The sequence below is a fragment of the Fukomys damarensis genome, unplaced genomic scaffold (assembly GCF_012274545.1).
Source record: "Fukomys damarensis isolate Sample0158 unplaced genomic scaffold, DMR_v1.0_HiC HiC_scaffold_38, whole genome shotgun sequence".
Classification (NCBI taxonomy): domain Eukaryota; kingdom Metazoa; phylum Chordata; class Mammalia; order Rodentia; family Bathyergidae; genus Fukomys; species Fukomys damarensis.
The window spans coordinates 36,081,043-36,093,500 of record NW_022900950.1 but is presented as its reverse complement, the minus strand read 5'-3'; the positions used below and the strand labels follow the sequence as shown (position 1 = coordinate 36,093,500).

The 12,458-nt window shown below is 37.7% G+C and overlaps 2 protein-coding genes across 2 annotated transcripts in view; both read left to right on the top strand.

The window, feature by feature from the left end:
• Positions 1-12,458, top strand: part of N4bp2l2 (NEDD4 binding protein 2 like 2) — a 142,475-nt gene that overhangs the window by 123,425 nt on the left and 6,592 nt on the right. Inside the window, 2 exon segments of the mRNA XM_033759977.1 lie at positions 6,216-6,269; positions 8,581-8,655. Coding sequence (XP_033615868.1) covers positions 6,216-6,269; positions 8,581-8,655 — 129 coding nt within the window.
• N4bp2l1 (NEDD4 binding protein 2 like 1) overlaps positions 8,587-12,458 on the top strand; it is a 12,602-nt gene continuing 8,730 nt past the window's right edge. The window contains exon 1 of the mRNA XM_033759978.1: positions 8,587-8,655. The gene's annotated coding sequence lies outside the window, so the exon portion shown is untranslated. The remainder of the gene's footprint in view (positions 8,656-12,458) is intronic.

Genomic DNA, 12,458 nt, shown 5'->3' with positions numbered 1-12,458 from the left:
TTCCCAGCCCCGAGTCGGGGAGGCCATCAGGGACTCTTCTTCGGGAAAACCCGGTGGCGACTGCAGAGAAAACCGCCGGGCGGCCCGCTAAGCGCAGGCAGCCGCCACAGTGCGTCAACAGGCGTTTTAACCGAAGCGAACGCACGAGAGGGTTCTGGGGACTGGGGGTCTGGGGCAGCAGTGGCAGTGGCCCAGGGCTTTCGGCCCGCTTTGAAAATCTGCTTGGATTCAGGCAGCCTGAGTTTGCTTTGGCAGCTGCGAAGGCGCACAGACAGGTACACGGGGGAGGGGGCTGGCGCCACCAAGGACTGTCACTGACAGCCTCGCCATGGGCGCCCAAATTCGTTTACTTGGGAGTTGCGTAAGCAACAATCCTGGTACCAGGTCAGCGAGAATTACGCGGGCTTGCTGTCTGCTGCCACTTTGCTAGGCTCACCGCTCCAGCTTGAACTCCCACCACTCGCTGCCTTGTACTTGACGTTCCTGTAACATTGAACTGTTTGTCTTCTGTAAACCCAGCTGTTTCTCCCGGCCATGGCTGACCCTGGCCCATCTGCCTGGCTTGCCCTCCGTCTCCGTTTGCTCGACTGATTCTACTATCCTTTTAAAACTGAGCTCTGTTACCTTAACCTTACCTGGTGGCTGCCTCACCCGCCAGTAGATGCTCCTCTTCTGGGCCCTTTGGCCCCTTGTTTACAGCTCCGTGACCGTGCTTAGTTTTGCACATGTCTTAGTTTATTCTTCTGTGAGTTTCTTAAAGGTAAGGACCAAATCTTACCCTGCCATGAACTTTGTCTGGCACTTAATAGATACGCAGTAATTGAAGGTGGTCCCTTGCCCTCCCAGAGCTTTTCATGTCATTGGAGAGAAAAGACTAGCCACAGGATGATGGAACTGTTGAAAAATTGAGGTAGCCTACACTCATGCGCTGACTTCCCTGGGGCCCAGATAATGACCTTAGGGTTAGGGTCTGAGTCCTTTGGATATGAGGGAACTGAGACAGCCTCAGTGAAATGCTGCCATTTTAAATTAGGATTCTGGTTGCTTTGTGGAGTAGAAGACTTTAGCCAAAAGAGACAGACAAAATCACACATATTTTCAGATTACAAAGACGGCAGACTTTTGGAGGACCACTAGTACCCTTTTCTGAGACACAGACAATTTTCAGTAGGTGTCCTTTGTGGTTCCTGGGAAAACAGAGGTTGGCCATAGAGTGGGGGAGCCTCCTTACTTAGGACTTAGCATTACGTGGTTACTTTATGAGATGGCCATGATGGGCACATCTGTTACTAACCAAGTATCTTGTGGATATCAAATCATGTTTAATTTCACTTTGTGAACCATGATCTATCACACACCTAGGGTCAAAGAAGAAAGTAAACATTGGCTCAGGTTTGATTTTAGCCAGTAACATGATTACTGAGCTGATGAACATAAGGGTTTTGGACCTCACATTCCCTCATCTGTAAAGTGGGTGGTATGGTCTTTAAGGTCCCTTCTGTCTCTTAATATTTTATGCTTTTAGGATTTCAATTACTGATTGACATTTGACTAAGCAGAAGACATGATGAGAGACCAGCTTATTAAAGAACATCTCTGAATATTGGCCTGGAGCATCGAAGATTATGCCTTTAGATCTACCATACTTTGCCACTCGCTAGCTGGTGACTTTGTGCAATTACCTAGCTTTTCCTTATATGTGACTACTAAGAGATGATTGAGTGGATTTGATCAAAGTCATTCTGGCTTTTAATTTCCAGTGATTAGACTTTAACATGGCTGGCTAATAATGGCTGGATAAAGAGCTCTGGCTTTACTGTCAACTCAGGGCTTCATATCAAAGCTCTGCCACTCACTAGCTATGTTGTTCAAACCCTGTGCCTCAGTTTCCACTCCTGTCCAGTGGAATGTTTGCTTGTTCTGCCTCATAAGGCTGTTGTAATGATTAAATGTGTGGAGAAGGCACATTGTAAAAATTTTAAATTGCTGTATAAATTTTAAGAGGTGTTACTATTTCAGTTGATGGCTGAGCTCGATCTAGAATGTCACTAGGGAGAAGCCTGACTGAAGTGAAGAAGAAATTGACTTTGAGCTCTCCTCTCATGCTGGGTTGTACCTGGGGCAGAGGGGACTTGGCATGCTTTAGGGTGGGCTGTGCATTTTTACATCTAAGTCCCGAAGTAAGCAAGGAAATGGCCATATTTCAGCAAGACAGGAGGTCCATAGTGAGATGAAATGGTGAGGAAGTCAAGGCATGGCCCTGAAGGAGCTGTCTTCCCCATGTTTTGTGGGGCAGGGTGGGAGAGAGGAGAATGGCCAGTTGTTTTTAAATACGCATGTATAGATAATAGTAAAACTGTAAGGTTATCTTATGTGTTTGTTGAATCCTGGGAAATCGTATTTTCTCTGTATTTTCTAAAATGAATATGTATTTCTTAAATCATCATAATAAAGATGTTTTCTTTAAAAATTGGAGAAAATCAGTTTTTACAAATGTGGGTTCATCTTTTTTCTGCTTAACCTTTATTTTTCATTTGATTAAAGGACTAATAAAAATCTCTCTTTGAAATTAGGATATGTCTTGTCTTCCAAATCAATATTAGATTTCTGTGCTTTTCACGTGTATGTTATCATATTTCAGTGTGATTAGAATGTAGAAAACATCTATTCAAATTCTTTGAATATTTTAAAAAGACAGCTGGAGTTTTATCTGGTTTAAGTATCTTTAAACGCATCATCGTAGTAAAAAATTACTATTGCCCCAAAATGTTTTATTACCTTTATTCTATTTAAACACTTTTTTAAATAGGTTCTTATCATTGATTGACCTGTAAGTTTTACTTCCAGGAATTCATCTTAAGGAAATAATTGGACAAGTGTGTGAAGATAGAGGAATGTTCATCACAGAATTTTTTAAATGCAATAAATAAAAGTGGGATAAATTAAAAGAGGATTGGCTTATACGTGATATAGTCATTACTAGAAACATGTCTATTTTACCTAAGTATTCTTTCCTCCTTTAAGCTAAAAAACACACATACAGACACACACATTTTCTGTTCTAAGAGAGAGGTTTATATATATTCATAGAAAAATGTGTGAAAAGATAACATCTTTGATAGTTGTTGACTTTAGCTAGTGGATTACAGATTTACCTTCAGATTTATTTTTCAGTTTTCTATAACAAGTATATATGTGTATATATAATATTTTAAAGGTGAAAATAAAAGCACTATTAAGTAAAAATTTTGTTTAATGACTGCTAGATCTAGAGGTTGTATGACAGCTTTTATTACATAACTAAATATCATTTTCTACATAAAATAGCTTTTATAGATTCTCATTTGGACATAAACTAGAAAACTCTTTTATCCTTGGAGATGGATTTTTAGTGACTTACTAAATTTTATCTTAATTAGAATCTGAACTAACAAATCACTTGATTCTTCAGTACTTTAGATTTTTTTATTAAAATGGCACTAATACTCCATTTTATTGTGAGGATTTTAAATACTGTGGCAAACACAGTCCCTGTGAGACTCGCACGTGTGTGTATGTGTGTGTGTGTATTAAGCACTGTGGAATGTGTACGCAAAGTACCAAATATTCATTTTTAGTCACTAATCAGCAATAACAATGTTCACTGAGTACTTGTAAAATTATGATCACTTGCTTCGTGAGGCATGTAGCAAATAAGGTTAAAAAAAGATGCCTACAAAGGACTAACAAGTGGAAAACAGTAATCAGGACTCTATTGTGGGTAAGTAAGGTCCAGTAGTATCTTATGCTGTGATAGTGTTGAAGACCAAGAGAGATCAGTTAAGGCTGATTAGGGCCAGAGAATCTCCTGTACTTGGAATTAGTTCTTGAGCTGCCCTTAAAGAAGAGGAGGGTGTGGCTGAGCAGTGGGAAGGAATGGCAGTGTAAGAAAGAAGGTGGAGATGGGAAAGAGTTGGTGTTCTCCTGGCTTCGACTGGGAAGCTTCATAGCAGTTAGTATACTGGTTAGGTAGGTGACCCAGGGTTAGGTCATAGCAGAAGACGAGAGAATTAGACAGAAATAAGATTTGCAATCTCAGAACCCTTTCCCTGTCAACAAATGATCCAGAGCTGTGATGTGATAAACTGGATCTGTACCTATCCTTTCCTTCTGCTTCAGTAAAAGCATCTGTGGGTGAGCCTCTGTGCTTTCTAGTTGTGTGTGTGTGTGTGTGTGTGTGTGTGTGTGTGTAGGAATTTTCACCTTTATTAAGTGTAAAAATGAGTGATGTTATTTACATTCATAATATTGTACAGCCGTCGTTGCTGTTTCAAATTTTTTATCACCTCCCAATAGAAACTCTGTGTCCATTAAGTAATAAATCACTATTCTTCCTCTCCATGGCAACCTTTGAGGCACTTGCTGCCTCTATGTATTTGGCTTTCCTAAGTGCTTCATGCAGTGGATCGTACAGTTTTTGTCCTTTTTTGTTGGCTTATTTCACTTAGCTTAACGTTTTCAAGGTTTATCCATGTTGTAGTATGTATCAGAGCTTCATTATTTTCTATCTGAATAAAATACCACTAAAATGTTCTTTTGAAATGGCAATAATAAAGTGTGCTATTTACTTCTTTTTTAATTGAAAAATTAAAAATTGTCATTCTCGCGTCAATTCCCTGGAATTATTTTGAATTTTCATACATCAATGAAAGCCAAGTCTGGGAACTATGCTCTAGTACATGGTGCATCTTTGCAATGTTTACTTCCTTTTGGCACCATCACAAATGATTTGTAATGTGGATTCAGTTAGGCTGAAAGGATGTCTGCTGAAAGCTGTCTTTTTATCTCATTCCTGTTTCTGGATAACAGATCCATCAAAAGAAATGCCTTTTGGTGATTCTTCAATACTAGAGTTTTCTAAAGAAGTAGAGGATCCTTTTCTAATGCGATGCAATGATAAGACAGAGGTGGGGAGAAGGGTATATTTACAACTGAACAAGCACTGAAGTATGGGAAGCAGGACAGGGAACCAATTAAGGTAACTAGTGTGTAGTTTGACTGGTGAGCTCTGTAGGCCTGGATGATGGTGTTTCTATTCATGAGGCTAGTGTTCCAACACATAATAATTGCAAAATAGAAACTTTGCAGTATTCCAAGTCATATATCCAAGTAGAGTATCAGGCAGGTGACAGCCTAGATCTCTGGTGGTTTAGATCTACCTAGAAAGTGCCTACTAGATTTTTAAATTTTTCATGATTTTCTTACGGTGAGTCCAAAATCTCACTAAGGAGAATACTTTCAATGCTTCTTTCTTTGGAGGATAGGGTGAATGAGAACTGTAAATGCTACATTTTACAATGAGCGGGACTGTTGTGCAGTATGTTTGTAGTCACTTACTAGAAAATGTTGCTCAACTACGCGGGAGACATCATCACCATGTTCCTGGAGCTGTTGGGACAGTGGAAGAAGACTCTGCTGAATTGTGGCCACGTAGTACCACAGGTGTGGACCACGATTTGAGAGGGGGGTAGAAGTGGATAAAGGGATAAAGGAAGGATGTTTTTGTAGTACAAGCGCAAGAGATGTGTATGAAGCTCCCTGAGTCCATCTGGTTCAAGCTCAAGACATGAAGCTCTAAGTTAAACACCTTGATCAATTTCTTGATCTTCTTTCTAATCCAGAGCTTCATCTTCTACACAAAAGAAAGAGGCTAGTGCAAGTGACCTGATGAAAGTGTAATGAGGTTGGTTTTGATCTGTTGTGTAATAAAAACAACACTTAAAGATTTATGGGGCTAAATTAACCTGGATTTCAACTGTCAGAGTAAGGAAGCAATCTCAGTACTAATTGACAATACTAATATGTTTTTCTCCTAATTAAAAATATTAACAAGGAATATCTTTAATATAGTACCATTGGGGGCAATGGGAGAAGAAGAGACTTAGATTTTTAAATATTTATTCTGATTATATGTTGGAGGGAGTTACCAACTCCCCACTGCCAAGGGTCCAAATCTGCTCACATGGTATTTATTATTCAATTTCTTTCTTTCTTAGCATTTCAGTGAAATATCTGTTTAATGGCACCTTCCTAGAGCCATCCAGTCACTAGGCCAGCCTAATAAGAAATTATATTTTGTCAAGCTAAGTTACCTAAAGATACCAGGCTCTGTGGGATTGAGTAAATAGTGTGATTTAAAAAAAAACTAGTCTAATTTCTAATTGTTCCTTCATAAGGCTCTCTTATCGGATCATGTATATGGCTTGGGGAGAAGGCTGTTTTTAATCAAGGTAAGAACTGGGAAAGGGGAAGGGAAAAATGGAGTAAAAAAGCTAGCACACAGTATGCCTGGCACTTAATAGACACCGGCTTACTGTCTCTTCACAGTATTCCCATGATATGCAGAAGTCATTTTCTTTTTATAAATGAGTACATTAGCATCAGGGAGTCTTCCATTTGATGATGGTCTTAACTCACCAGGGATGCGCTTGGACCAATGCACCTCCACTTTTCAGTTTCTAAGGAGTCTGTTGAACTACCATTGCACTACCAGGATTTTTCAAGGTTTTTTCCCCATGTTTTAAGGATATGATGAAGAACACAGTCTGAGAGAAGCTTCCTGTGCTGTCTGAAGTAGTACTTCTTAAGCAGTCTTTGTCCTGTATCTCGACTCTGTTTTGTACACTTGCTTATTTATTTTACTAGTATGTAAGCTTTAAAATTTTTGATTTAAGCTCCTTGAGATCAGATGCTTTATTCTGTCCAGCTCCTAAAGGCCTGGCACATAGCAAGATTCACTAAATAGTTGATTAATGGATTTGCTAATGAGATGCAATACCAGAAGCTTCTAAGAGGTAGGAGCTTAGCCTTCATCATGGCTCTTGGGAAAGCAACAGAACAAAAAAGGTGATTATTCACATAAAGCAAAATGTAAAAGAATGGTATGTGGAGAATATTTGAGTTAAAAAAAATAGACACTCCCCATAAAATTCAATTAGGTGCACAGAAAACTATTTAATGTTTAATGTGCCAGTTCCTTTAAATGATGGTTATACTAAAAAAACTACAAAACTAGGGTCAGAGATACAGCTACTGTCCTCCAGAATCGGTCAAAAGAGCCCTAAATGGATTGTTTTCCTGTATGGCTAGTCTTCTGCTATCTGTAACTGATCTGATATTTTGGAAGAATAAAGAATATAAAGTAATGAGGCTGGTATGCCCTTTCCCAATTCTATTATTGCATTAACTATACACACACACACACACACACACACACACACACACATGAACTGTTGCTAGATTCTGTGAAAGGATGCTGCCCACATGCAGGAGACTGAGAGGATTTCTTTTGGCATGAAGTGGGACCATGTAGATAAAGGACAACAAGGTAACAACAGTACTGTTTGGGGTCTAATTTTGAATCTCATAAACAGCCCTACTTCAGAAGCATGAGAGGTAAAAGGCAAGAGGGAGCAGAAGGACAAAGTGGAAACTATCACTGGAGTCCTTCGGGCTTTGTGGTTTGATGATAACGGAGCTGGCAGTGTGTGTGGCTGGTCTTTCCAAGGGCAGAGCTCAGCCTTGCGTGGTGGTTGGCAGCACCACAGAGGTCAGATCACACCAGCCTCAGGGGAAGGAGGCTACCCATATGGTGTACAGCCAGGGCTCCTGCCCTGTTCTTCTAGGCTTCTGGGTTTCCAGCTTCTGGTTTAATGTTCTCCGGAAGGATTTAATAGCATCCAGAGGGAGTAGTAGGATCTCAAAAGATCTTCACTCTCAGTCTGCTTTAGGGAATAAATCTAAGGTTTAGGTAAAATTCTTGACATCCATAGATAAGAAACTCTTTCATGGCTTGGAGCCCTGTAAAAAGAGTTTGCATAATTAGGCAAGAGAGCATTGTATTCACCAGCCATTCATACATGCACCAAATATTTATTATCTTCTGTGTGCCTGGCATTGTTTCTGGATGCTTAGAATAGAGCAGCAGAAAAAAGACAAAAATCTCTGCCTTCATGGAACATACATTCTATCAGAACAATTTTCTATAAGGCAATTTTAGACAGCATCTGCTCTAATCTGTTGTCTCAAAAAACAAGACTCCATAGCTGCTCTACTTGGAGTACACACCACAGAAATCATCCACAGGTGCCCAAGAGAGGTATGGTGAAGCTCATTGAAACTTGTGCATGAGAGAGAAAATTGCAAATCTGAAAGTCACTAGAGAAAGATATAAATAAACATGATTTGTTTATTTCATAGCACTTAAGCATAGTGGTCTCCTGTGGATCTCTGGAACCAGAAACCTGGTTTTTAATCCAGTTGCACCACTCACTGGTCTGTAACATGCAGATTAATAACAATATTTATCTCCCAGGACTGTTTGAGCATTACATGAGAAATGTGAGCCCATTAGAATAGTGATTGGCACAAAATAAGTAGTTAATAAATGTTAGGTGTGTTTGTTTTGCTGATTATGGAGTACTATGTAGCAGTTAAGGAATGGACTAAGTATATATATATCAGCATGAATAAATCTAAAATATGTAATGCTCCATTTTTTTTCATTCAATAAATATTTACTGAGTGTCTACTATGTTCCAGGCAGTGTTCTAGGTACTTGGGAATCACCAGTGAACAAAACACAGATCCTGCTCATGTGGACCTTGTATGCCAGAGGTAGGGAAATGGATGTAAAATATAAGGGAATTCCATGCTACATTAGGAGGTGATAAGTGTTGTAAAAAGGGGGAAGTGAAGTATAGTAAAGTATTGAGAATACCAGAGTTAAGGGGCAGAGTTGGATGAATTTTAAGACAACAAAATAAATGTTAATGATTACCAGCTCCAGGTGGTGAGTATACAGGTATTCCTTATATTATTTCTTTTGCTTTTCTTTGTATTTAAAAATATGTTTATATTGAAAATTTTCTCTCTGATTCAAAAGGAAAAAAGTGAGTCTGAAATATGAAGGGAGTTGACTAAGAAGTAAAAGTTTAAAAGCTAAATGAGATGCAAAATTTTTAAAAAAAGACTATAAAGTAAATGTTGGAGCTTTGATGTTCATAAGAGACAGGGATGAGCAGAATCACAATGCAGAAAATGAAACAGTAGTATGGTGGTTAAGTGTTACAGTCAACATAATCAGAACTATAACCAAGCAACAAATACAGAACTTTTTTAGGTGAAGACGCAGGAGTGATTAAAAAGTAAATTCAATACCCAGACATGTTGTGCTAACAATGTTATAAAAGCTGTTAATTAACTACCCTATCTGCCTTAGGAGCTCTTTATTTTGGGGTATGACACTGTGCCCAACTGTAAAACTACAGTTTTCAAGGCTGCCTTGTCTCTTCCTGCTCTATGGAATATGGATGTCAAGCCTGTGTCAGCAGTAGCACTGTGGGCTTCTAAATAATGGTAGCTGCAGCTAAAATAGATGGTAGACTCTGGCTCTCTCCATGTTGCTAATGTGTGAAGAAGACAGTCAGAAGGGCTTTTTCAGGTCTGCAAGAGCTCGCAAAATACATAACTCCCACACGCGCTGACTATACAGACCTAGAGTCAAAGTCCATCAACACCACATCCAAGCAGTGTAAACCTAAGCCAGTTATTTAAGCTCTTAAAGCGCTAATTTCTTTATCTACACACCAGAGAAAATATGATCTCATAAAATTGTTATAAAGGTAAGAGAGGTGATGTGTAACTAAGCCCTTTGGTCAGCTATTAGCACTTTTGAAAAGAAAATTTATTAGGACAGCCAACCACGAGAGGAATCAGAGTCAAAAATGCTGACATACACAATGTTTTAGATGCATTGAGAAAAATGTAATAGAACATAGACATATTTACATAATCTTGGGATGAGAAAGTGTTATAAATACAACAGCAAAGGTATAAGTGAAAATAAAAGATGTATGTATGTGACGACAAAATTTTTTAAAATTAGACTTTATAGTTAGAGATTATAAAAAATTAAAAAGCAATTAGTAAACTCTAAGAAACTGACATTCAGAATGAAAGATAAACCTCCCAATAAATGTTATATCTAAAAAGGACATGAAAATGCAGTTCATAAAAGAATATATAAATGACCATCATAAGAAAAAAATATCTTTCTGGTGATGATCAAATATGGGACAAATTAAATTTATCCATAGAGCATTAATTAAATTATAGCATTTTCATATTAATAAGTTCCCATGTCATTAAAAATGTGATAGAGGAATATTTTAGGAGGTGGGAAATAATTTGCTATGAAAAAATTTTGTAAAACTGTTATGATCTATATTACGTTCCTTTTTTTATGTAACAAAACAAAAGATGGAATAAAAAGATATATGGAGATATGTAACTCTCTCAATCCTGGAAAGAAGACCAAACTGCTAATAACAGCTATTTTTAGTTGGAGTAATCTTACTTTTTTGCAGTTTTGCATTTCAAAATTTTATGCAATATGTATTTCTTTGCTAATTGGAAATTTAAAAATTGTACTTGAAAATTTTTCATAGGCATTGATAACAGGAGCCAGTTTGAGAATACCTACTGGCCAAATTTGAGAGAATTTGAACATCATAAAGGATAACAATGGCAAAGATTATGAAAAGGAGAAGGATAAAGAAAGCTCTTTATTAACCCACTTTCTGGTCCCCTTTCTGTCTCTTTTAGATAGAAGCTTTCTTTCTCTCAATAAATTTTTCCTACTCTTAAAAAAAGAAAGCTGTTATAAGACAATGCCATTTAGCAATATAGAAGGAATTACAGAGTGAGAAAATAAAAATTGCAATTCTCAGTGTAATAATGGATTCAGGCAGGAATCAGAGCAGTAGATATAAAAATGGCTGAGGAAAAGGTTGCTGAAGGACTAGATGATTATGTGGTGTCAGTTTCACACCCACACATTACTTAATATTACAAAGGAAGTGGTGTACCTTCATAATGGAGAGGTCTGGCCAATATTACCTTTTAGCCAAGTGCTCAAACTTAGCATAATGGAATCATGTGCAATCAGAAGTAGACAAATGTCACCTCCCTTCCAAAAATGTTTAACCTAGATCCTTTCATGAAGAATCAACCAGACAAAGCCAGAATGTGGGGCATTCTCAAGCCAGCTAATCCAAACTTCAAACAAGGAAGCTACAGGGACTGAAGACAGTTCTAGATTTAAAGACACAAGAAGACCTAATAACCAGGCATACTACTTGAAGCATATGAAAAGCATTTTGGGAATCAGCAGGGAAATATAAAAAATTTAAAATGAAAAATCTAAGGATTTTATGAATTAAAGTTAGTGTTTTAGATGTGATCACAGTATTGTGATTATGTAGGAGAATGTTCTTCGGAGACACTTCACACAGAATTTAGGCATAAAGTGTTACAATGTCTGCTACTTATTTTCATGTTTCATCAAAAATACATATGTGAGCCGGGGATTTAGCTCAGTGTTGCTGCTGCTTGCAAGGTGCCAAGTTTGATCCCTGGTACCCGACAAAAAACCAACCAACCAACCAAACAAACAAAACATGTGAGAGGCAAGATAATGAGGCTTAAGTTTAACATCTGAGGACAACAAGTGTAAGCACTGTTCATTGTGCTTACAACTCATTTGTATAGCTTTCAACATTTTCTAGTTAAAAGGTTGGGTTGGTGGGGGATTCAGGTAGAAACTAGAAGGAGAAAGAAAACTAAAATACATGAATGAAGGGGCAAGGTACTCAGTTATAATGCTTGGGTCTTTTTTGATTCCTCATTCAAGCAAACCAACTTTAGGAAAATGTTGAGACAAACAGGAACGTTTTAGCTTTGGGTATATTTGATGAACTGAAAGACTGGCCATCTATGATCATTTCTGAAGCTAGCTTGTGATGTGAGGCATTGATTATCTTGTCCTGTCTACCTTTGCATGTTTGAAGACTTTCATAGTTAAGGTTCAAAATTAAATAGTAATGTTGGATTTTCTCAGTGAGTGAGTGAGTCTGTGACCAAATAGACAACTATATGATTCTTTATTATTAACTAAAGAATTACAGAAAAATGGTAAGTTGTAAGATCTAGGTTAGTACCTGAGCTTTTCTCACAGTAGTGTTGTTAAGTGAACCTGGTGAAACTGGGGGAGGTGAAGGATATGTACAAATAATTGTCTTTTTTCCCTTTTATTTTCATTCTTTTAATTTCCCTAATTCATGAAGCTCCTGACCACCATAAAGAAAGCTAAGTTGGGGCATTATCCTCATCACTTGCAAAGCTGATGAAATGTTATTTATTGTTTCCACTTAAGTTTGAGAATCTTTAGATTGTCTGTTTAATCAATTCTGTATTTAGCTAGAAAAAGTTTTATTGTCCTGTATTTTCAAGATGGTATTATGGCTTCTGGCACTAATTTAACATTTAGGTGAAGATAAAACAAATTTTTGAAGGGATGGTCACTTGGGAAAATTATATGGACCAAAAAAAAAAAAAAAAAAAAAAAAAAAAAAAAAAAA